Consider the following 25902-nt stretch of genomic DNA (forward strand, 5'->3'; position numbering starts at 1 on the left):
TCAAACATTCATAAAGGCTTGGCCTCCACAGCTGCCCATGGCAATGAATTCCACAGATTCACCACTCTGGTTAAAGAAATCCCTCATTTCCATTCTAAATGGACACCTCTCCATTCCTCTGATCCTACACTCTCCCGCCATAGGAAACATCCTCCCTACATCTACTCAATCAAGACCTTTTACCATTCCACACGTTTCAATGAGGTCACCCCTCATTCTTCTGAATTCCAGTGAATACAGGTCTAGAGCCATCAAATGCTCTTTATATTCCCACTTTATTCCCATTCTTTGCCTCCTGCCAATCAGCCACTGCTTTATCCATGCTAGTATCTTTCCCACAATTCAATGGGCTGTTAACTGTTAAGCAGCCTCATGTGTAGCACCTTGTCAAAGGCCTTCTGAAAATCCAAGTACACAACATCAACTGATTCTTCTTTGTCTATGTCTATATTACCTATCATATTTTCAAAGAATTCCAATATATTTGTCAGGCAAGATTTCCCCAAGATTTTCCCTTGAGGAAACCATGCTGACTACGACCTATTTTATCATGTACCTCCAAGTACTCTGAGACCACATCTTCCTAATCACTGGGGTCAGACTAACTGGCCTATAATTTCCTATCTTCTGCCTCTCAACCTTTTTGAAGACTGGGGTGACATTTGCAAATTTCCAGTCTTCCAGAACCATTCAAGAATCTAGTGATTCTTAAAACATCATTATTAATGGGTCTACAATCTCTTCAGCCAGCCCTTTAGAACCCCAGGCTGTACACCATCTGGTCCTGGTGATTTATCTACCTTCAGACCTTTCAGTTTCCCAAGAACTTTAATGGCAAATTCACACATTTCTGACCCATGACACTCTGGGACTTTCTAATGATTTGATTTCACTTTTTACCAAAAGAGCCACGACACCCCCTCTGGCTGTCCTTTTGATATAATGTGTATCCTTGGATGCTAATCTCTCAGCTATAATCTTCTTTCAGGCATGATTCAGTGATGCCTACAACATCATACATCACAACCTGTAGCTGCGCTACAAGTTCGTCTACCTTATTCTGTATACTGTGCGCATTCAAATATAACACCTTCAGTCCTGTATTCAGCATTTTAGCTTTTGTCTCGCTTTTACATTGCAACTCATCTGTTGACTGCAATTTTGCTCTGTCATCAGCCTCTCCTTGCTAGAAGTCTCATACAGATTGTCTTTGTTTGTAAACCAACTACCCCATCCTCAGCACTATCACCCCGATTCCCATACCCTGCCAAATTAGTTTAAACCCTCCTGGAGAACCCTAGCAAACCTGCCCACAAGGATACTGGACCCCCTTGGGTTTTGCTGTAAGCTGTCCCTTCTGTACAGATTGTTCCTTCCCTTTGTATCCAGGATAATGGACTACCTGACTGGCAGACCATAGTATGAGTGGCTTCAGAGCTGTGTGGCAGACATGGCTAGAAGGAGCACTGGGGCCCCTCAGGGGACTGTAGAGGCTCCCTTCCTGTTTACCCTGTATACCTCAGACTTTAGATACAACACTGAGTCACGTCATCTGCAGAAATTCTCTGATGACTCAGCAACAGTTGGGTGTATAAAGGGAGGATGGGAGAATGAACACAGGGCCCTGGTGGAGGACTTTGTCAAATGGTGCAAGCTGAATTATCTGCAGTTCAACATCAGTAAGAGAAAGGAGATGGTGATGGACTTTAGGAAGTCTAAGCCTGCATTGCTCCTTGTTACTATTGATGATGAGGATGTGGATGGGGTAAGTACCTGGGGGTGCATCTGGATGACAGACTTGAGTGGAACACCAGCACAGAGGCTGTGTACAAGAAGGGCCAGAGTCGCCTCTACTTCCTGAGGAGACTAAGGTCCTTTGTGGTATGCAGGCCTTTCCTTTCCAGACTGTTCTACCAGTCTGTTGTCACTAGTACTATCTTCTATGCGGTGGTGTGCTGGGACAAAGACATCAACACGGGTGATGCCAATAGGCTCAATTTACTGTTTAGAAAGGCTGGCTCTGTTATAGGAGTCAAACTGGACACACTGGAGGCCGTAGTAGAACAAAAGACCCTATGGAAAATCCTTGCAATTCTGGACAATATTTCTCACCCTGTGCATGCCAACCTGGCTGAACAGAGGAGCACTTTTAGTAACAGACTAAGACAATTGCACTGCTCCAAAGAGCGTTATATGAAGTCCTTCTTAATCTCAGCCATTAGGCTCTATAATGAGTCAACCTATAGCCGGGGAAGTGATGACCCGCTCCCGTTAGACTGTTGTGGTATCTTTTTTTAATTCTTTCTACCTATCTTTAATATTTATATCTGTGCATTTGTAATGCTACTGTGTCACTGTAATTTCCTTTGGGATCAATAAAGTAGTTATCTATCTTCCCCAGAAGAAATTCCAATGATCCATAAATCTGAACCCCTGACCCCTGCACCACTTCTACAGCCACATTCGCCTGCCAAATCATCTTACCCTCACTGGCATGTGGCACAGGCAGCAATCCAGAGATTACTACCCTGGAGGTCCTGCTCTTCAGCTTTCTACCCAGCTCCCTAAAATTTCTCTTCAGGATCTCCTCACCTTGTCTACCTGTGTCACTGGTGCAAATATGCACTTCTGGCTGCTCCCCGTCACCCCGGAGATATCACTGATCCTGGCACCAATGAGGCAATGTACCACCCGGATGTCCCTATTGCGTCCACAGAATCTTGTCTCTGTTCCTCTGACTATGGAATCTCCTATCCACACTGCATTCCTCTACACCTCTCTGCTCTTCTGAGCCACAGCACCAGACTCAAGTGCCAGAGACCCATCACTGTGTCTCCCCTCAGTAGGTTGTCCCCAACAATAGTAATTAAAGTTGTATACCTAATATTGAGGTGAACTGCCACAGGTGTACTCTGCACTGGCTGTGCATTTCCCTGCCTTCTCCTGACAGTCACCCAGTGACCTGTCTCCTGCAAACTAGAGGTGACTTCCTTGCTGTAGCTTCTGTCTATCACCTCTTCATTCCCCCATATGTTGAAGGTCATCAAGCTGCAACTCCAGTTCCCTAATACGTTCTCTCGGAAGCTGCAGATGTGTTTATCTGAGCTAGTCTGACCTCTCCTTATAGCACATACTCTCCAATCTAGGCAGCAACCTGCTGAACCCCTTCTGCACCCTTCCAAAGCCTCATCATCTTTCCTGTAATCAGACAACTACAACTGGACACAATGCTCCAAGTGGCATGGGAGAGTAGCGGTTAGCACAACACTTTACAGTGCCAGAAAGACAGGTTCAATTCCTGCCATTTGTAAGTACTCCCTGTGACCACGTGGGTTTCTTCTGTGAGCCCGGGTTTCCACCCACATTCTAAAGATGTGGGTGTTAGGATTAGTAAATTGTGGGCATGCTATATTAGAGCTGGAAACTGAGGCTACGCCTACATGCTGCCCCCAGCACATCCTCAAACTTTGTGTCGGTCGTTGATGCAATTTCACTTTACGTTTCGATGTTCATGTAACAAATATAAAGCTAATTTTTAAAAAGATCTTTAAAAGAGCAGTCAAACTAAACTTTTATACAGCTGCAACGTGACTTCCTAACACTTAGTCCAGTCCATGAAGGCAAACATGCCCTACACCTTCTTTACCAACTGATATACTTGTCTGGCCATTACCAGAGAACTGAGCATAGACTCCAAGATTCCTCTGTACATCAGTGCAGTTAGGGGTGTTGCCATTAGGTGTGCACATTCACCTTGCACTTGACCTCCCAAAGCACACCACCTCATGCTTAACCAGATTAAAATCCATCTGCCATTTCGCCGCCAATATCTGCAATTGATGTAAGCTCCTAGCTTCTGGGAGAAGATATGGGAGCTCAAAAGCCTGGACAATCAGACTCAAGAACAGCTTATTCCCCGTTGCTATCAGACTTCTGAAACTATCATCTCTCTCACATCCCCTTTCCAATGGAGCTGTCATGTTCTTGGATTATTTACTTCTCTCAGTTATTCTGTTTACATCACTTACGTGTTTCTTTTTGCACTGCTTGACCATCTCACATGCTGCCCGACCATCTCTTAGACTGCACAACAATATCTGCACTACTCTGCTGTTTTACACCTCTATTTATTGTAGTACTGTTCATGTGTGTCAATACCTCAGAAGATCTACCCTGAGCCCAACAGATTGAAGTAATCACAAAGGCACATCAGTGGCTATACTTCAGTAGGAGTTTAAGGAGATTTCGTATATCACTAGAGACTTTAGAAAATTTCTACAGATATATGGTAGAGAGCGTTCTGGTTGTATCACTGCCTGGTATGAAGGCTCGAATGCACAGGATTGGAGGAGGGTGCAGTGTCGTAAACTCAGCCAGTTCCATCTCAGTCACAACACCCTCCACTATTTAGGACATCTTCAGGAGGCAGTGCCTCAGGAAGGCAGCATTCATCTTTAAGAAACCTCACCATTGGGGACATCATCTTCTCATTCCTACCATCAGGGAAGAGGTACTGGGCCTGTAGACACACACTGAACTATTTCAGGAACAGCTTTTTCCCCTCTGCCATCGAATGGTCCATGAATCCATGAACAAGATCTCGCTATTCTTCTTTTGCAAAATTTATGTAACATTATAATTTTTATGTCTTGTACTGTATTGCTGCCATAAAACAACAAATTTCAAGACATACACTCAGTAGTCGCTTCAGGTACACCTGTACACCTGCTCATTAATGGAAAAGTCTAATCAGTCAATCGTGCATTCAGAGATGGTCAAGATGTTCAGTTGTTGTTCAGATCAAGCATCAGTATAGGGATGAAATGTGACTTTGACCATGGAAGGATAATTGGTGCTAGACTGGGTAGTTTGGGTATCTCAGAAACTGCTGATCTCCTGCGATTTTTTTTTTTTTTTTACACACAACAGTCTCTGGAGTTTATAGAGAAGGGTGTGATAAACAATGAGCAGCAGTTCTGCGAGCAAAAATGCTTTGTTAATGAGAGAGGTCGAAGGAGATATGGCCATACCGGTTCAAGCTGACAGGAAGGTGAAAGTAACTCAAAGACGTCTCTGTATGGACAAAACATTGAGCCTTGAAGTAGATGGGCTACAGCAGCATAAGATCACATAGGAATAGAAGGTAACTAATAAAGTGGCCACAGAGTGTATGTCAGTGATAATAAACCTGAGTCTGCAATGTTTACTCTGTGAGTTTCACATGGTCACGGAATTTCACTGCAGCCTGGTGTATGTGATGATAAACTAATCTATTTCCTTAGTCTTAATCTCACGTTGAACAAATTGTCCCCCAACTCTACAAATGTCCTCCTAATCAAAGGCATGCTCTGGAAACCAGCAGAGGAACAGGCCCTTCTGCCCATCCTATTGATGCCGACCTTGTTGCACATCTACACTGATCCCACTTGCCAGCTTTAGGTCCATGTACATCTTTTAATTTACAGGTACAGCATGGTAACAGGCTAATGTGTCCACACCACCAAACTTATACATCTTTGGAACGTGGGAGGAAACCAGAGTATCCAGAGGAAAACCACGCAGTCACGGGAAGAACGTACAAACGCCTTACATACGGCAGCAGGAATTGAAGCCAGGTGGCTGTAATAGTGTTACGCCAACTGTGCCATCACCGTACTATACCTGGGATCCAATGCAAGGTCTCAACCCGAAACATTGACCCCCAGTCTGCCTCCACAGTTGTTGCCTGACTTCTGTTGCTCCAGACTGCAGCATCTCCATTCTCTTGTGCTTCCTCCCTTGCTTGATTAAATGTCTAATTTCCTCTTAAATGTAGCAATTGTATCTGATCCCACCTCCTTCTCTGTCAGGACATTCCAAGTACCAATCACTCTTCGTATAAAAATAACATCTCCTGTATGCCCTCTGAAACTTTCCCTCATCTTAAACCAATATTCTTTTGTCTGACCTGCTCCTATCTCATTACAAGACTGATGAGACAATCCTTGTTCTATAATTAGGCTTCCTCTGGTACCCTCTGCTTGAGGAAAGGTGCTAGTGCCGAGCTGTGGATGGAGGTTGAGCAGGTGACATTTTATTCATTGGCATGCAGGAGTCTGAGGGGTGATTTTATTGATGTATATAAAATCATGAGGGGCACAGATAGGGTGAATGCACACGGTCTTTTCCCTACAGGGCTGAAATGACATGGCTTTCATGTGAGAGTGCTGAGATATAATAGAAACCTGAGAGGCAACTTTTTCATCCAAAGGGTGGTCCATATATGGAACGAGCTGCCAGAGGAAATGGTCGGGGCATATACATTAATGATATTTAAAAGATACTTGGACAGTATCTGAACAGGAAAGGTTAAGGTTAGGGTGAGGTAGGTACAACATTTAAAACACACTTGGACAGGTACGTGGATAGGAAAGGTTTCAAAGGATATGGGACAAATGTGACTAGCTTGATGGGGATCCTGGTTGGCAAGGACTAGTTGGGCCAAAGGGACTGTTTCCCTACGATGTGACACCACGATGCTGCTTCCTGCTCTCGTAAAGAACTCATCTTTACTTAACTTTCTTGTTATGGCACAGGAAGATGTCCATAGCAAAGTAATTCTACTTCCCCAATTACCCAGTTATCAAAGTTCAAAGTAAATTTATTATCAAATTGCATATATGTCATCATATATAACCCTGAGATTCATTTTCTTGCGGGCATACTCCATAAATCCCTAATAGACTAATAACCATAACCACACATCTCCTTCACAATCACTCTCCTCCACACTAGGGGCAGCATACAGCACCCATTTATATTAATCCCGTGCTAATCCCATTTTAGTCTCAGCACAATCTATTGCTCACCCACATACTAGTGTGGCGGATTAACCCACGCACTCTCCATGTCTATGGGACAGAAATGGAGCGCGCACGCACACAGCACCGGATCTGGGGATCTACCCCAGGCCTCAACTCGACACGGTGTCCCACTATACACTCTTCAACTACCATCCCTGCAGAAGTTAGTCACATGGGAGAGAAATGGTTATATATTTTCCTAAGATACCTTATTTTGTATTGAAGATGTACACTCTCTCCACAATCAAGGATATCTTAAAGAGGCAGCATCCATCACTAAGGACCCTCACAATCTGGAACATGCTCTCTTGTCATTACTACCATTAGAGAGGAGGTACAGGAGTCTCAAGACCCACATGCAACAATTCAGGAACAGTTTCTTCCCCTCCACTATCAGATTTCTGAACAGTCCGTGAAGCTACAAACACTATCACACTATTTCTCTTTGGCACTATTTATCTATTTACTTATTGTAACTTTAATTTCTATGTTTTCCACTGTACTGCTGCTATGAAACAATGAATTTCATGACATATGTCAGTGATAATAAACTTGATGCTGATTCTGAACATTGCTCTTTCTAAGACCATTACAATTGTCAAAGTTCAAAGCAAACTTACTATCAAAGTATCAAACTTACAAACTTACTATCAAAGTATCAAACTTACAAACTTACATTTAAAGTATCAAACCACTATCAAACTTACAGTGGCATGCAAAAGTTTGGGCACCCCTGGTCAAAATTTCTGTTACTGTGAATAGTTAAGTGAGTAGAAGATGAACTAATCTCCAAAAGTCATAAAGTTAAAGATGAAACATTCCTTTCAACATTGTAAGCAAGATTAGTGTATTATTTTTGTTTTGTACCATTTTAGAGTGAAAAAAGAAAAGGAGTGCCATGCAAAGGTTTGGGCGCCCCATGAGATTTGAGCTCTCAGATAACTTTTACCGAGGTCTCAGACCTTAATTAGCTTGTTACGGCTATGGCTTGTTCGCAGTCATTGTTAGGAAAGACCAGGTGATGCAAATTTCAAAGCTTTATAAATACCCTGACTCCTCAAACCTCCTCCCAACAATCAGCAGCCATGGGCTCCTCTAAGCAGCTGCCTAGCACTCTGAAAGTTAAAATAAATGATACCCACAAAGCAGAAGGTGGCTATAAGAAGATAGCAAAGTGTCTTCAGGTAGCCGTTTCCTCAGTTCGTAATGTAATTAAGAAATGGCAGTTAACAGGAACGGTGGAGGTCAAGTTGAGGTCTGGAAGACCAAGAAAACTTTCCGAGAGAACTGCTCGTAGGATTGCTAGAAGGGCAAATCAAAACCACCGTTTGACTGCAAAAGACCTTCAGGAAGATTTAGCAGACACTGGAGTGGTGGTGGACCGTTCTACTGTGCAGCGACACCTGCACAAATATGACCTTCACGGAAGAGTCATCAGAAGAAAACTATTCCTGCGTCCTCACCACAAAATTCAGCGTCAGAAGTTTGCAAAGGAACATCTAAACAAACCTGATGCATTTTGGAAACAAGTCCTGTGGACTGACGAAGTTAAAATAGAACTTTTTGGCTGCAATGAGCAAGGGTATGTTTGGAGAAAAAAGGGTTCAGAATTTCATGAAAAGAACACCTTGACAACTGATAAGCACAGGGGTGGATCGATCATGCTTTGGGCTTGTGCTGCAGCCCGTGGCACGGGAAACATTTCACTGGTAGAGAGAAGAATGAATTCAACTAAATACCAGCAAATTCTGGAAGCAAACATCACACCGTCTATAATAAAGCTGAAGATGAAAAGAGGATAGCTTCTCCAACAGGATAATGATCCTAAACACACTTCAAAATTCACAATGGACTACCTCAAGAGGCGCAAGCTAAAGGTTTTGCCATGGCCCTCACAGTCCCTTGACCTAAACATCATCAAAAATCTGTGGATAGACCTCAAAAGAGCAGTACATGCAAGATGGCCCAAGAATCTCACAGAACTAGAAGCCTTTTGCAAGGAAGAATGGGCGAAAATTCCCCAAACAAGAATTAAAAGACTCTCAGCTGGCTACAGAAAGCATTTACAAGCTGTGATACTTGCCAAGGGGGGTGTTACTAAGTACTGATCATGCAGGGTGCCCAAACTTTTGCTTCGGGCCCTTTTCCTTTTTTGTTATTTTGAAACTGTAAAAGATGGAAATAAAAAAGTAATCTTGCTTAAAAAATTAAAGAAATATGTCATCTTTAACTGTATGCCTTTTGGAAATCAGGTCATCTTTTACTCGCTTAGCTATTCACAGTAACAGAAATTTTGACCGGGGTGCCCAAACTTCTGCATGCCACTGTATATGTCACCATATATAACCCTGAGATTCATTTTCTTGCTGACATACTCAATAAATCCAATACCATAATAGAATCAATGAAAGACTGTACCAACAGGGTGGACAACCTGTGTGCAAAAGACAACAAACCGGCAATACAAAAAGAAAAAATACTAAAAAATAAATAAATAAGCAATAAATATCGAGAACATGAAAGTGAGTCCATAGGTTGTGAGCAAATAAAGATTTAGTTTAGAAGTATTTAAAATACAGGAGACTTTTCCTCATGGCATAGAAGACTAAAACTAGAGTAGGTTTACATGGAACAGAAAACAGTACATGGCAGGAACATGCTCTTCAGCCCATAATGTCTGTGCCAAGCACATTGCTGAATTAAAGTAAATCCCTTCTGCCTGCACATGGTCCACATCTTTCCAGTCCTTGCACAATCATGTGCCTGTTTAAAAGCCTCTTACAAACCACTAAGATATCTGCTTCCACCACCACTCTTAGCAGCCTGTTGCAGGCATCCACCATTCTCTGTTAAAAAAAAACTTTGCCCTCACACATCTCCTTTAAATTTTCTCCCTCTCATCTTAAACTCATGGCCTCTAGTATTTGATATTTCTTCCCTAGGAAAAACGTTTCTGACTATCTACTCTATCTATGCCTCCAAAAAATTTATATACTTCTATCAGCTTTCCTTCCACTGTTTGCCCAACCTGCCCTTATAGCTCATATCCTCTAATCCAGGTAGCATCCTGGTGAATCTCTTATGCACCCTCTTAGAAGTCCACATCTTTTCTGCAATGGGGACACCAGAATTGCACTCAACAATGTCAAAATCAAAGGCAAGTTTATAGTCAGATGTGTGTACAGGTGCGACGAAAAACTTACAGCAGTATCACAGGCACAGAGCATCATACTGTGGGTTTGGAGTGAGGGGCAAGAGGTTTAGAAGTGAGCTGAGGCGGAACATTTTCCTGAGAGGGAGATTGGAACCTGAGGCACACTGCCTGAAGAGGGGCTAGAGGCAGACTCTCACAACACTGAAGAGCACTTGAATGAATGGCTGAGATACAGGGAAGGATACAGACCGAGTGTTGAGGAACAGAATCAGTGTAGATTAGGAGTTGATGGGCTGCATGGGCTAAGTGGGCTGGAAGGCCTGCATCTGGCACAGCTTCAGAAAAGAAGGATGTGCCTTTAGAACAGAGATGGAGGAATTTCTTCAGCCAGAGGGTGGTGAATGTGTAGAATTCATTGGCACAGATGGCTATGGAGGACAAGTCATTGAGTATATTTAAGGTGAAGGTTGATAGGTTCTTGATTAGTAAAGCTGTCAAAGGTTACAGGGAAAAGGCAGGAGAAATTGGTTAAGTGGGATAATGAATTAGCAATGATGGAATGGTGGGGCAGACTCAATGGGCCAAGTGGCTATTTCTGCTACTATCTTATAGGACGATCTTTGAGTCTGAGGTAGTCTGTTGTCATCATTACAACTACTGTAGAGAACAGTGATTACTGAGTCTAGAATGATATTTTAATAATCCTAACTACAGTTCATTCTTGTGTCCTGGGAAGGGTCACTTCTCTAGAAAGCAGTCTGTATTGCAATTTCTCACAACATGAAGATGCTTGTATTGCAATTTCCTGCAACATAAAGCCATGTCATCTTTGTATGTGTCAGGAAATATGAGCTAAAAATAAAAATAAAATTTGCATTTATGTATTTACTTATTTGTCCAGTAGAGGTTTTGAGGGAAGATCTGATGGAAGTCTTTAAGATTATGAGAGGCGTATAGATAGATAGACAGTTGGTAATTTTTGGTAACTGCAGACACGCAATTAAACAGCACTTACTTCTGGTGAGGGCAGCAATGGCAAATTTAGATAAAATACGGAAGAGCAGAGACATAGCATTGCTACAAGGATCCGTATAGTCAACTCTATGGTATTTCCAGTTGTGATGTACGGCTGTGAGGGCTGGAGTATCAATAAGGCTGAATACAGAAGAATCAATGCCTTTGAACTTAGATGTTGGAGGAAAGTGTTCAGAGTTCGTTGGACAGCAAGATCCAATAAGTCGATACTTGAAGAAATACAGCCAGACTGCTCACTAGGAGGCTTGATTATGAGACAAAAGCTCAAATATTTTGGCCACATCATGAGAAGACAGGGTTTATTGGAGGAGACTCTCATGTTAGGTTAAGTAGAAGGTAAAAGAAGCAGAGGACGAGTGAGGCTACAATAGATAAATAATATTACTCAGCCAATGCGTGTGACCTTGGGAGATCTTAAAGAGGCAGTTTCCAACAAGAAGGCTTGGTGTGCAGGTCACGAAGAGTCAGACTCGACTTAACAATTGAACAACAACAATTCTTGTCCAGGGGTCAAATTGTCAAATATCCTGATGCCTTCCCCAACTCCCCTTCAACCTTTCCCATCATGACCATCACAGCGAGGAAGCTCCCCATAGCCCCTCATATGGGGCAGTGCCTCTCACTTATTCCCGATTACCAGACTCCAGTTTAGTGCCTTGCTCCCATCACAATCTACCTGCTCAGCCCATTACAATAAGGACGTGGGGGCAGGGGGTGCAGAAGAGATTCACCAGGATGCTGCCTGGATTAGAGAGCATACTATAAACTATAAGGAGCAATCTTGAGTAGTGAGGCTGAAGGGAGATCCGACAGATTATGAGAGGCATAGATAGTGTAGCTGCCAGTTATCTTTTTCCCCAGGGTCAAAGTGTCTAAATTTGAGAGGGCATGCATTTAAGGTGCAAGGTGCAAGTTCAAAGGAGATGTATGGGGTAAGATTTTGTTTTAAACACAGTGTGCTGGGTGCCAGAGGGTTCTGTGAGAGCAAACCTTACTTTGTAACTGGGATTGTTGGATGGTGATTTGTGAATTCCATATAAGAGAACTTCCAGACGTTTCCTGAAGAAAAATCTCTGAACTTGGCCTAGCATTGAACTACAGAAGCCAGGGTGATGGGAGGACATTGGGTTGAACTGGTTGAAATGCCCCTGCTCTTCCCGCTAAAGTACTGCCATCAGAAAGGAGATACAGAAGCACATTCAACGCACGTTTTAGGACAACTTCTTCCACTCCAGCATCAGATTTCTGAGCAGTCCATCAACCCATGAACACTACCTCACTATCTTAAGAAACAGACGTCAGTGATAATAAACGTGATTCTGATTCTGTTGCCTGGCATGCGGTAGGTTCAAAGGGGAGGTGGGAGAGCATGCAAGGAAAGTGTCTGGGCTGTGCCAAGGTGTAATGGCACGAGACTGAAAGGTCAGGAGAAGGGACAAGGAAGCAAGCAGGGACGCAGGCAAGGGGACAGAGATCAGTCAGTGCAGGTTACGGCAGAGAGGGACAGACAGAGACAGAGACTGAGAGGCTCCTACCAGAAGCTAGACAGTTAGATACCACAGGCCTCTTGAGACGTAGCAGAAGTACCAAGAGGTTCAGAGGTCGCCTGAGGCAAGCCCACCACTGCAGCACCACTGGAGAGACAAGACAGAACTCAGTGGCAGACGGAGAGGGGCACTGAGACAGGACAAAGTTCGGGTGGGATTGTGTTGGAGAGCGAGGTAGGCGTCGGCTGCCAAACCCTTTGCCCCAGTCATCAGTTTGCACTGTTTCTGGGGGAAGTCTCAGGGAGCGACTCAGCCTTCCTCTTGAACCTCCCCCACCCCCGATCTGCAACACCCTACTGTCTCTAGTCAACCTAAACCTTCCCTTCATACCGTCGCCCCACCTCCCCAGCAACACATCCTCGATACGCGTGCACCATGCATGCATAAATTCACAGACACATGGACAAACATGAGCATAGATAGACAAGTTACTCATGCAATTGATATTTCGTTTGTCCTGATGAAGAGTCTTGGCCCAAAATGTCAACTGCTAATTTCCCATCACAGATGCTGTCTGATCTACTGAGTCCCTCTAGCATTTTATGTGTGTTGCATGCACCCATATTCTGCAAGTACACACCTACAAATGTCTGTAGGTAGTGGTGGGACCTACAGCAATGTATGGGCTAATGTGGATAACTAGTTCCTTGCCCATTGAACGGGTTTTAACCACATTCTGCATCATTTACATTATCCCCACTAACGTTATTTAAACCCTTCTGCTGTCTTTTCAGGATTTGAACTCAGGTCCCCTGCAGCAGAGTTAAACTCCCTGGATTACTAGTCCAGTAGCTTAACCACTGCACCACTGTAACCTTCCCACTCCTCACTCATATATAGAAAACACCCAGGGCATTGAAATTACGGTGTCAAACTTAATTAATGAAAACTATTTAAAAAAAAATTGTAACAAGAAAAAAAACAAAAAAAAAACTCGGCAAGTCAGTCAGCATCTGTGGAGAGGTACTCAATTAACTCTTAACTTTCTTTCAGATTTCTCAGCATCTGTAGCTTTATCTTCTAATTTTTTTTTGTTGCAGCAGCTGGCAGGTGTGAGACTCAGCCTGTTGGTAAGATGCTCATGAATTGGGGAAATGGTGGCAACATAGCAGGGAGGTGGCCTTTTGCCTGAAGGTGGTCAACCTGCAAATGATTCCCTCTCCACTGGAGCTGACTGACCTGGTGAATGTTTATGCTCTGGCTACTTTCTCTTCCGATACGGACACGCAGAGGTGGGAAGGAGGGGTGGTCGAGGCACCCTGGGATCTCAGGAGTTTTTCAGGATGGTGCAGGTTACAGTGTGGGAGAGGAGTGGGCGTTAGGTGTAGGGGTCAGGAGGTAAGAGAGATGATGGGCAAGGTTGAGCTGAGGTGAGATGCTTCACCAAGGATGAGATTTGGGATGATGGGATTCAAAGTTTTGGAGCTGCCTGGAATGAGCTCAGACACTGGGATGGAAGAGGCAGTGAAATCCTGAGACGGAGGCAATTCTGACGACAAGAAGGTTGGGGGAAGTTAATTCTGGGAGTGACGCTTGTCCAAGGGGATGGCGTGGATTCTGTGTACATGAAGGGATGAAAGGGAGAAGGGGCTTTCCATGCACATTTCTGGAATGAGGAAGTGTCCAGGGATGGGCTTGGGTCACTGGCAAAAAAAAAAAGGGGGATTGGCGATTATGTTGGGAGGGGTGGTTTTCAGGAATCAGGAAAAGGCTTGGAGAGGGATGTGGAGGGGATTCCTGGGAACATAGCATACAGTTCCCGATGGAGAGGGGCTGCTAGTGAGGGGAGAGATCAGGAGGTGAGGAACCGGAACACTCACCAGGTCTGCCGCCCACCCTGCGGGTCTCGAGCAGGGAGTTGATCCAGGCTGAAGCCCCCAGGCGTATCTCCCTCAGGATCATGGCTGTGTCGTTGCGTACTGCGCTGAGGGGGTCTACTTTATCCGGGGTGCACGAAGTGCAGGAGGATGAGGAGGACGAGGAGTTGGCTGCTGGCTCCAGGCCTGTGAAGGAGAATGGACTGAGCTTGGTGAATGGGTGCAAAGGAGATTCACCCATTACCAGTGACACCCTATGCTTTCTCTTTACCCAACTGGGACAACACAGAGACAGCTTTCAGCCCAACCTGTCTACATCAAACCCTACACCCAGCTGTGCTGATCCCACTTCAAGTACTAGCACAATCCTCTCCGTGCCCCCCCCCCAATGTGTTAGGTACGTCCCATGTGTCTGTTCTCAGCCCAGTCTGTTCTCTATCACCTCTCAGCTTATCCCACCTTCCCCCTATCATCCGCCAGCTTGAACTCTTTCCTACCTTCCCCCCAGCACCACCTTCTTATTCTGGCTTCTGCCCCTTTCTTTTCCAGTCTTGTTGAAGGGTCTTGGCCTGAAATGCCAACTCTCTATTCCCACCTATAGATGCTGGCTGACCCGTTGAGTTCCTCCGGCATTTTCTGTGTGCCGCTCCATATTTCCAGCATCTGTAGAGTATGTTGCGCTTATACTCAGTGCTGCGACTGATGGTGAAGTCTCTGCAACCCCTCCTCGCAGCTCGACCCCTCTTACCCAGGTAGCGTGCTGGCGAGCCTCTTACTCTCCCCACAGTGAATCCTCTTGCAAACCACCCCCACAGGTAGCTCTTACCCCAACGCACCCCCTAGGCCTTACCTGCGTAGGCACTGAGGCACTTGGAGAGGACGCTGAGAGGCAGCAGCGGATCGATGAAGGTGAGGAGACGGGACGGCGAGGCAGTGGCCTGGAGCAGGGTGGCTGGGTAGGCAGCCATAATGCCGTCCGGCAGTCGGACGCCGTACGAAGCAGCCTGCATGCAGACGGTGATGCACAGGTTCCCGCCTGCGCTGTCACCTGCCAGGCAGATCCGTTCTCCAGTCGAGCCTGAGGGGGAGGAGAGTCGGCTGAGATGACTGAGGCAGGGAGATTCAGTCTCTGTAGAAGTGGGGGGTAGTGTTGGGAGCTCAGAGAACAAGTTACTGCACGGCTGGGCTGTTTGCAAACAGACACCAATGAGGTGCAGCGGATAGACGCTAGCTTCCAGCCCCAGAGACCTGGGTTTAATCCTGAGCTTTGGTGCTGAGTGTATGTGTGATATATGTGATATAAAAAAGCATTACACTGATCTTGGGCTGAAGGGCTCATACTGTCCTGCAGAACACTGCGTTGTGTGTGTGTCTGTATATGAGAAAGAGAAAGTATGTGTATATCTACGTAGAGCTACTGATCCGATTCGCTGAAGACTGTCAGCGGAGAGGACAGACGACTTATCCCAGGGTGACCTCAATGATACCCTCCAGCTCTACAATGGAGAAGAAATGCTGAAGACAGCCATGTCTCATAAACAAGGTCATCAGTGAGGCCCTGAGGCATAGTTTGGCCACTTATCCTGTCCTGCTGTGGCTGACTTGCCCCAGGTCTGTCCCACTTTCCCGCAGCCCACAAACCTCCCCTCCTCTGTGATCCTTCAAACATTCTTCCAAAGCCATGTCCTGTGGGTATGTAGTAGGGCAGTGTGGAGAGAGTTTTACTTGGTTTCTCACCCCAATAGTGTGTGATGGGACAGTGTGGAGGGAGCTTTACTCTATGTCTGACCCCAGGAATTTGTGATGAGACAGTGTGGAGGGAGCTTCACTCCGTGTCTTACCCTGGGAGTGTGTGATGAGACAGTGTGGAGGGAGCTTCACTCTGTGTCTGACCCTGGGAATGTGTGATGGGACAGTGTGGAGGGAGCTTCACTCTCTGTCTGACCCTGGGAATATGTGATGGAATAGTGCGGAGGGAGCTTCACTCTGTGTCTGACCCCGGGAGTGTGTGATGGGACAGTGTGGAGGGAGCTTCACTCTGTGTCTGACCCCAGGAGTGTGTGATGGGACAGTGTGGAGGGAGCTTCACTCTGTGCCTGACCCTGGGAATACATGATGGGACGATGTGGAGGAAGCTTCACTCTGTGTCTGACCCTGGGAATATGTGATGGGACGACGTGGAGGGAGCTTCACTCAGTGTCTGATCAAGCAAATGCACAGCCAGCACATTGTGTTCTGCCTCACTGTATGGCCTTGTGCTGGATGTGCTTTGGGGTACCTACCCAACAAATGGCAGTTCTTCACTGCCCAGCAGTAGGCGAAAAAGCAGTCCTCGAGGGCCCGAGGGAAGGGGGCTTCGGGTGCCAGGGAGTAATCGATGGACAGAATCGGTGAGGCCAACTCGTGGGACCAGCTCCTCAGGTAAGGCTGAAAAGACACAAACATAGATGGGGTCAGCATTGTGGGATGCCAGGATCACGTGGAAGAGCGGGGGCACAGGGTGTGCCACACTGAGGGAGGAGAGGACAGAATGGGAAGCAGTCCAGCTCAAAGTGCAGAGAAGGCGAGGGGATGAGAGAGAGATACTGAGAGATCGTGATCATCTGCTACCTAGGACTATGGTGGGAAAAGCAGTTCTCTATCCCAAGAGTGTGCAACGGGACAATGTAGAGGGAGCTTCGCTCTGTGTCTGACCCCAGAAGTATGTGATGGGTTGGTGTGGAGGGAGCATCAGTCTAGGTCTGACTCCAGGAGTGTGTGATGGTTTGGTGTGGAGGAGGTTTCGCTCTGTGTCAGCCCTCAGTAGTATGTGATGGGTTGGTGTGGAGGGAGCTTCAATCTGTACCTGACACCAGAAATAAGTAATGGGACAGTGTGGAGGTGAACATTCTAACAATAGATGTCCTGTTTAAGTGGTACAGCAATTGAAATGCGCAGGAATGTAAGAAGCTGCAGAGAGTAGTGGGCTCAGCCTGGATACACCATGGGCACATCCCTACCCACCACCTATAGGAGGCACTGCCCCATGAAGAGAACATCCATCATTCACAATCCCCACCATCCCAGCCATGTCATCTTCTCTCAGCTCACATTGGGCAGGAGGTACAGCAGCCTGAGGTCCCACACCACCATTGACAGGAACAGCTACTTCCCTTCAACCACTCGATTCTTGAACCAACTGAAGCAACCCTAATCACTGCCTTAGTATAGCAACACTAGAACCACTTTGATTACCTTCCACAAAATTGACTATTTTTGTTCTAATTGTATTCTTTCGTATAACCCCAGCCCCATCACACCATTTCCTTTCCCTCCTCCTTGCACTTCATCTACCCATCGCCGGCACACCCCTTCCCCTGGGACCTTTCCTCTATTGTTCCCATCTGTCCTTCCCACCTCTCTTACTTGGTTCCCTGCTCCACCTTCCTCTCCCATCAGATTCCACCATCTCGTTCCTTCCACTTATCACCACCACTGGAACGTAGAACACAGAACAATTCAACACACGAACAGGCCCTTTGAACATGGGTTCATGTGAACACAGGCCCTTTGAACATGTCTGCTGAGCTAACTATAGTAATCAAATGCCCAACTAAACTAACCCTTCTCCCTGAACATGGTCCATATCCCTCCATTATCTGATAGGTCCATTATCCCTCCTATGATAGGCATATTCATGTGCCTATCTATGCTTCTTAAAAACTTCTATTATATTTGTCTCCACCACCATCCCTGGCAGCATGTTCCAACTCCCACCAATCCTTGTAAAAAAAAACCTGCCCCACACTTCTCCCTTGAATTAGCCCTCTCTCTCCTTAAATCCATGCCTTCTGATATTAAATGTTCCAAAACGATAGCAGCTTTCTACTCTATCTGTGCCTGTCATAATTCTCTGCTGCTCCAGAGAAAACAACCCACATTTGTCCAACCTCTCCTGAAAGCTCATGCCCTCTAATTGAAGGAGCATCCCATTGAGGTTCTTCTGTGCCCTGCTCAAAACTTCCACCCCCTTCCCGCATGGGACGACCAGAAGTTAACGCACATGTCCAGATAAGTCCTAACTAGAGGTCTATAAAGCTGCAATGTAACTTTGCAACTCTAGAACTCAATGCCTTGATTAATAAAGGCAAGCATGCCATATGCCATGTTTACCACTTTAAGGATTTGTGCTGCCACTTTCAGGGAGCTCTAGACTTGGACCCCAAAGTCCCCCTGTACATCAATGCTGTTAATGATCTTGCCACTGGACCTCCCAAGGTGCAAATCCTCAAATTTGGCTCAGTTGCCATCCATATGTTGCTCTTTCCACTCTCCCCCTCCTCTATCCATCTATCATCCCACCTCACATGCATCCACCCATCGCATTCCATTTCTTGGTCCTTACCCCCCTCCCCCTTTTCTGGCCAGATGAAGGGTCAACAATTCAACTGTCAATTGTTTTTTTCCCCATCCAACAGAGATGCTGCTTGACCTGTTGTGTCACCCACAGTGTTATGCCTCCCCCAAACCCTTAAGAAACAGGGAGATAGATTCTTGCATAGCAGGGGAATTAAGGGTTCTGGGGAAAAGGGTGGTAGGTGGAGCTTTGACAGAACAGATGGCCAGCTCTTGCTCCTGTTTCTTATGTTCCCTTATATGCCATTTGGTCCATCGACTTCTGCTGTTACACAGAACAATCTGAACCCCATTAATACTCCCTGCAATCTGATCGTCCTGACCTTCCTCTCCATTTCCACCCACAACCGCTCCAGGATATACCCCCTCATCGCGTGGGAAGTACAATGGCAGCAGCTGATCAAACCACCCACCCAGCACGCTGTTAGGATGTGGGAGTGAACTGGAGCTCCTGGGCGAAGAACAGGGTCACAGGGAGAATGCGCAAACTCCACGCAGAGAAGTAGAGGAGCCGGGCCAGATGGTGTACACCTGCTCCTATTTCTCATCTTCTTATTGTTCTTACCTCATGTGATTTGGACGTGTGAGCCACAAACCCTCCACCGTGGAAATGGACGATCAGGAACCTGGACCGTGGCTCCATCTTGTTCTTAAGCCGCCTGTCGAGGTGGTTCTGTGCCTCTGGCTTGCAGAAGCGGTTGAGCTCTTCGCTCTCCTGGTGCCGGTGAAAGAAAGATGAGGATCGTTAGTGTGGTGAGGAGAGATGCTGCTTCCTGCTGGCTCGATGACCCATCCCACATCCAGCTCTTTCCCCAGGACCTTCAGGTTATTTCCTTTCAGGTGGCCCTCCAAACTCCTTCAAATGTCATCGCCTGCCTGTTACCCCACTCCCTTCGTGAAGTCCTGAGCTCTCATTGCATAGAAGAGTTAACCTGAGTCGGTCAGACGTAGGAGCAGAATTAGGCTATTCGGTCCATTGTGTTTGCTCCACCAATCCATCATGGGTGATTTATTTTCCTTCTCAACGCCATTCCCCCATACCTTTTGCCATCTTTGACTAATCAAGAACCTGTCAACCTCTACTTTAAAAAATGCACACAATATTCCAACCTTTTGGTATGGATATTGGGTTTTAAAACATCCCCCCCACCGCCTCTTTCCCCCCTTTTGTTTCTCTCTCCACCTGTCTTTCTTCCGTTACATCAGCCACACACAGAAACAGACACACACACAAAAAGAAACCCTCCAGCAGATGGTGCGTTGCTTCAAAATTCCAAAATTCAGTCTTCTGTTTCTCCCGTCTATGGTTTATCACTTGTATCCATCCCTCCACACCCCTAACCACCAGTACTTTATAACTTCCTGTCAGTCACCTATTTACAGAGACTCCTGCGCCTGGCATCACTTTATGGGCTACAATTAATCTTCATATACCTGCTATCTTATGTATTTATATTTGTTGTTTTTTAAAATTATTATTGTGTTCTTTATCTTATGGTGCTTTTTGTGTCCAGCATTGGATCCAGAGAAACAAATATTTCGTGCTCCTTTACTCTTGTGTACTGGAAATGACATTAAATGATCTTGAATCTCTTGTGGGGGATCGGGATGGGGTTCTGTGGGAGACCGTAGTTATTTGAGTCCATCACAAGGAAGAGAAAATCTGCAGATGCTGGAAATCCAAGCAATGTAGACAAAATGCTGGACAAACTCAGCAGGCCAGACAGCATCTAGAAAAAAAAGTACAGTCCACATTTCAGGCCGAGGCCCTTTGGTAGGACTCCTGAACGTGGAGACACAGGCTGACAGAAAGGTGAAGGAAAAGTTTGGCCCTGGGTGTGGGACACCTGGTGGTGGTACATGGTACTGCAGGCCTCCTTGGCCTCCTGCTATGGTACTCTGAAGTGTCACCAGTTCAAACTCCAGTCCGCTCTCTAGATCAGTCCCCACACAATGGAAGGACGTGACCACACTACCATTCAAGCATGACTTGTGGTATTTTGGTCAGTAAAGCTAAAGGACTGATGTTTGACTTCAGGAAGAAGAAGGAGGACAAACATGCATCAGTTTACATCGAGGCATTGGTGGTGGAGAGAATCAGCGGCTTTAAATCCCTGGGCATTAACATTTCGGTGACCTGTCCTGCGCCTTGCACACAGGTACACTCACAAGGAAGGTGTGCCAGCGTTTTTACTTTCTCTAAATTGAAGCAGCACCAATCCCTGCAGCACACCACTGAACCTTTTGCTTCTTACCAGCTTTACATTCAAGGTTATGTGTCCACAATTCAATGACTTCAGAAGCAGAAAGTACCATAAGACAAAGGGGCAGAATTAAGTCATTTGTCTGACTGAGTTGCTCTGTCATTCGTTCCTGGCTGATTTAATTTTCCTTCTCAACCCCACTCTTGTGCTTTCTCTTGTAACTTTTGGTGAACCGCTAATTGAGAACTTACCAACCTTTGCTTTAAATATAGCAAATGATTTGGCCTTCACAGACATCTATGGCAATAAATTCCACAGATTCACCACCCTATAGCTAAAGAAATTCCTCTTCATCTATGTTCTAAAGCAACATCTCTTTATTCTGAGGCTGTGCCCCCTGGTCTTAAACTCTCTTAGAACTGGAAACATACTCTCCACATCCACTCCGTCCAGGCCTTTGAATATTCGATAGGTTTCAGAGAGATCCCCCCTCAGTCATCTAAACTCCAGTGAGTACAGACCCTGAGCCATCAAGAGGTCCTCATATGTTAACCCTTTCATTCCCTTGGATCAGATTCATAAACCTCCTCTGGACCCTCTACAATGCCAGCACATTCTTCCTTAGACTTTGGGCCCAAAACTGTTCAGGATTCTCCACACATGCTCAGATCAACACCTAAGATGCAGTACCTGTCCTTCTCGTAGCTCGTAGGAGATGAGCCTCATCTGCACGGGTCCTGGTCCAGAGTGAGCCACAGGTGGTGTAATCGTCACCGTCAGGTTAGGGTCCACCAGCAGAGGCAGCTCAAAGTGGTTGGGTGGGATGGAGAGAGTCTTGTTCACGCGTACGGTAGTGGAAGTGAGGGTCACCAATGACTGTTGGGCAGAAAATAAGTAGCTGGTAATACATTCAGCAATAAATACACACTACACTATATACACAGGGCACACGCCCAAATACCAAGGCTAATTCCTAACACAAGACAACTGAATCTATTGTGTACAGGGTGGTGTAGGACAGAGAGACCCAGGTACATGGTCCCCTGAATGTGGAGACACAGACTGACAGGATGGTGAAGAAAGTATTTGGCCTGCTGACTGTCATCGGTCAGGGCGATGAGTACAGAAGTTGCAACGTCATGTTACGAGACATTGGTGACACTGTACTTGGAATGCTGTGTGCAGTTCTGGTCATCCAGTGATAGTTAGGATATATTTTATTTAGAAATACAGCACAGAACAGGCCCTTCCGGCCCAACGAGCCATACCACCCAGCAACCCACCTATTTAACTGTAGTGGAGTCACAGGACAAGTTACAATGGCCTATTAACTGGTATATCTTTGGACTGTGGGAGGAAACCAGATTACCTGGAGGAATCCCACACGGTTCACAGGGAGAATGTAAAAACTCCTTATAGATGTCACTGGAATTGAACTCTGAACTCTGGATGCCCTGAGCTGAAATGGCGTTGAACTAACCGCGATGCTACCGCGGTTAAGGATGTCATTAAGCTGGAAAGGGTGCAGAAGAGATTCACAGTTATGTTACTGGGATTGGAGGGCTTGGGTTATAGGACAGGCTGGGGCTGTGGTTCATGGAGAGAAGGAGACAGGTTTATATGGAGGTTTATAAAATCACGATGGCCATAGATAAGATGGATGGTCACAGTCTTTCTCTCCATGATGATGGAGTCTAAAACCTAGGATTAAGGTGAGAGGGAAAAGATTTAATGGAGAGCTGAGGGGTAAATTTTTCACTCACAGAGTGGTGGCTATATGGAATGAGCTGCCAGAGGAGGTGGTGGAGGCAGGTACAATTACAACGTTTAAAAGACAGTCGGTGGGTGTGTGAAAAGGTTTGGAGGAATATGGGAAAAAAGGGATGAGCTTGGATGGACATCTTGGACACCAGTTGGGCTGAAGGGCCTATATCCTTACCGCATGAATCTATCAAAATAGGTCCATGGACAGGAACCAAACTCGGGCTTAGGTGGGTACCTTGGTGGGCACGGACATGTTGGGCTGAAGGGCCTACTTCCATGCTGTGTGACTGAGCTGAGTTTACACAGGTGTTCAGCCACCACTCGGTGAGCGGGATGGGCACAGAGGAACTTACCGCAAGGATTTCGGTCTCAGTGATGTTCCAGAAGGCCTTCCAGAAGTGCACGTCAAGGTTCTGCGTGAGCCGTTCGAACTCAGCGCCACGCAGCTCGGGATCAATGGCGTACTTCCCACTGGTGAAGATGGAAGTGGCAGCGATGCCTGTAAAGGCCCAAGTGAAGCATTACACAGGAGAGTGCCTGGAATAAAGCAATACCCCTCTGCACCCACACTGGATACGCCACCACGAATTCTATTGCTACCTCAGGTCTACCTTCCCCAAGCCCACTGCCAGTGAAGACATTCCGGGAATGAGATAAAACTGGTGTTCCCCTGAACTGGGAGGCTAACCGCTGGTTGAACGTTCCCTTGTATATGGGATGGCACAGTAGAGAGAGCTGCTGTTTCTGAGTTCTGGATACCTAGGTTTGATCCCGGCCTCCAACATTGTAAATGTGCGTACGTGCTTGTGTGTTTGGGGGGAGATTGCATGTTCTCACTGTGACCCCATGGGCTTTCCCTGGGACCTCTGACATCCCACCACCTCGCTCTCTGGCAGCCTTTTCCAGCTACTCACCACTCTGGGTGATGAAAATCCCCTTCAGATCCCCTCTTATCCCTTCCACTAAATCTGTGTCCTCTAGTGTTCCCACTTCTGATACAAGTGTTCCTGCAGTCTTCACCATCTGTAGCCCTCATAGCTTTATATGCAGCAATCAGTCCCTCTTGACCTCTACTGGAGAACATTTGCAGAGGGCTGAATAGCATCCCTTATGTATCTAGAGAAAATATGAAAAAGATTCTGAAAGAAACACTAGCAAAAGAAAAGTTCAGTATCTGTTCACTATACCCATTCTGTTACAGAAAAGGTGTCATTAAGCTAGAAAGAGTGCAGAGGAGATTTACGAGGATGTTGCCAGAGCTCGAGGGAGTGAGTCAAGCAGATAGGTTGGGCAGGTTAGGATTTTGTTCATTGGAACATAGGAGAATGAGGGATGATTTTATAGAGGTGTATAAAATCATGAGGGGCATAGATAGGGTGAATTCACACAGTGTAGAATCAAAAGTAGAGGCAACAGTTTTAAGGTGAGTGGGGAGAGATGTAATAGGAACCTGAGGGGCCACTTTTTCACCCAGAGGGTGGTCCCTGTGTAGAAAGAACTGCCAGAGAAAGTAGTTGAGGCAGGTACATTAACAACATTTAAAAGGTTCTTGTATAGGAAAGATTTAGAGGGATACGGGCCAAATGCAGGCAAATGGGACTAGCTTGAATGGGAATCTGGGTCAGCATGGGTCAGTCAGGCTGAAGGGCCTATTTGTATACTGTATGAAAACAATCAAGCTTGACATTGACTTTAAGAGGATGATTAGGGGGCTATGCACGTGGGACAAACTTCAAAGTTTTGAAGCGTAGACCAAGTGTGGTAAACAATCCAGACGGGTGTTAGTGGTTAAACACTTGTCAGGAAACAGTGGGAGTTAGTCAGGTGATTGGTACAGTACAAGAGCTAATCATGCACTCTCCAGACAAAGGTTCCCTTGTGCAAGTGAGAAGCAGACCATCACAAGTAGGAAGATTACAAAGAAATCTTCTATGCTGATGCATAGAATGGTACAGCAGAGGAATGGGTCCTTCAGTCCAGCATGTAGTGTTGAACTATTAAGTTAGTAATTGAATGCCTGACTAAGCTAGTCCTTTCTGCCTAGACATTGTCTATAAACCTTCATTTTCTGCACATTCATTTTGAACAGCCTCTTATACACCTCTATCATATATGCCTCCATCAGCACTCCTGGCAGCACATTCAAGGCACCTACCACACTCTGTGTAAAAAAAAACTTGCCCCACACATCTCCTTGGAGCTTACCCTCCTCACCGTAAATGCATGCTCTCTAATATTAGACACTTCAACCCTGGGAAGACAGATCCTGGCTGTCCACTGTATCGTAGCCTTCACAATCTTACAGATTTCTATCAGGTCCCGCTTCAACCTTTGTTGCTCCAGAGATAATAACTCTAGTTTGTCCAACCTCGTCTTATGCACTTGTCATTGAATCCAGGCAGCATCCTGGTGAACCTCTTCTGTACCCTCTCCAAAGCCTCCATACCCTACCTGTAACAAGGCAATCAGTATCCACCAGAACTCAATGCAAGACTAACCAAAATTGTATAAAGCTGCAACATAACTTTCAGACTCTTGAAGTCAGCACCTCGACTAATGAAGGCAAGCATGCCACACACCACCTTTACCAGTTTCAGGGAGCTGTGGACTTGGATCCTATCAATACAGTACATCCCTTTACATTTGACCTCCCAAAGTGCAATAAAATGAAACAAATCCATCTCAGGATAAAATATAAGGGCAGTCAAAGCACATAGACGGCCACACCATTTTTTCGCAGCTATCATTGGGCAGGAGGTACAGAAGCCTGAAGTCCCACACCACCAGGTTCAAGAACAGCTACTTCCCTTCAGCCATTTGGTTTTTAAACCAATCAGCATAACTTTAATCACTATAGTCTGGCAACACTATAACCCTTTTGATCACTTTGCACTAAGAGGACTTCAATTTTCTTGTTTTAATTATGTCCTTTCTTGAAAAAAATGTGTATAATTTATGTTTAATGTATGTTTTTCTTGTGAACGCTCTTTATATGATGTTAGGTGCCTGTGATGCTGCTGCAATTTTTTCATTGCACCTGTGCACAGACGTACTTGTCCATACCTCTCCATTCTCTGCACACCCATGTGCCTATTGAAGGCGTTCTTAAATGCCTCTATCTTATCTGCCTCTGCTGTCACCCCT

The 25902-nt window shown here is 45.8% G+C and overlaps 1 protein-coding gene across 3 annotated transcripts in view; it reads right to left on the bottom strand.

The window, feature by feature from the left end:
* LOC140201720 (hormone-sensitive lipase-like) overlaps positions 1 to 25902 on the bottom strand; it is a 73206-nt gene that overhangs the window by 6169 nt on the left and 41135 nt on the right. The window contains exons 4-9 of one of the 3 annotated variants that reach the window (XM_072266278.1): positions 23112 to 23257; positions 21685 to 21870; positions 19356 to 19505; positions 16678 to 16822; positions 15246 to 15473; positions 14399 to 14581 (exon numbers count right to left, since the gene is read on the bottom strand). In XM_072266278.1, the coding sequence (XP_072122379.1) occupies positions 14399 to 14581; positions 15246 to 15473; positions 16678 to 16822; positions 19356 to 19505; positions 21685 to 21870; positions 23112 to 23257 (1038 nt within the window). The remainder of the gene's footprint in view (positions 1 to 14398; positions 14582 to 15245; positions 15474 to 16677; positions 16823 to 19355; positions 19506 to 21684; positions 21871 to 23111; positions 23258 to 25902) is intronic. The other 2 variants (XM_072266279.1, XM_072266280.1) reach the window with 2 other exon arrangements.

The sequence above is a fragment of the Mobula birostris genome, chromosome 8 (assembly GCF_030028105.1).
Source record: "Mobula birostris isolate sMobBir1 chromosome 8, sMobBir1.hap1, whole genome shotgun sequence".
NCBI classification, from domain to species: domain Eukaryota; kingdom Metazoa; phylum Chordata; class Chondrichthyes; order Myliobatiformes; family Myliobatidae; genus Mobula; species Mobula birostris.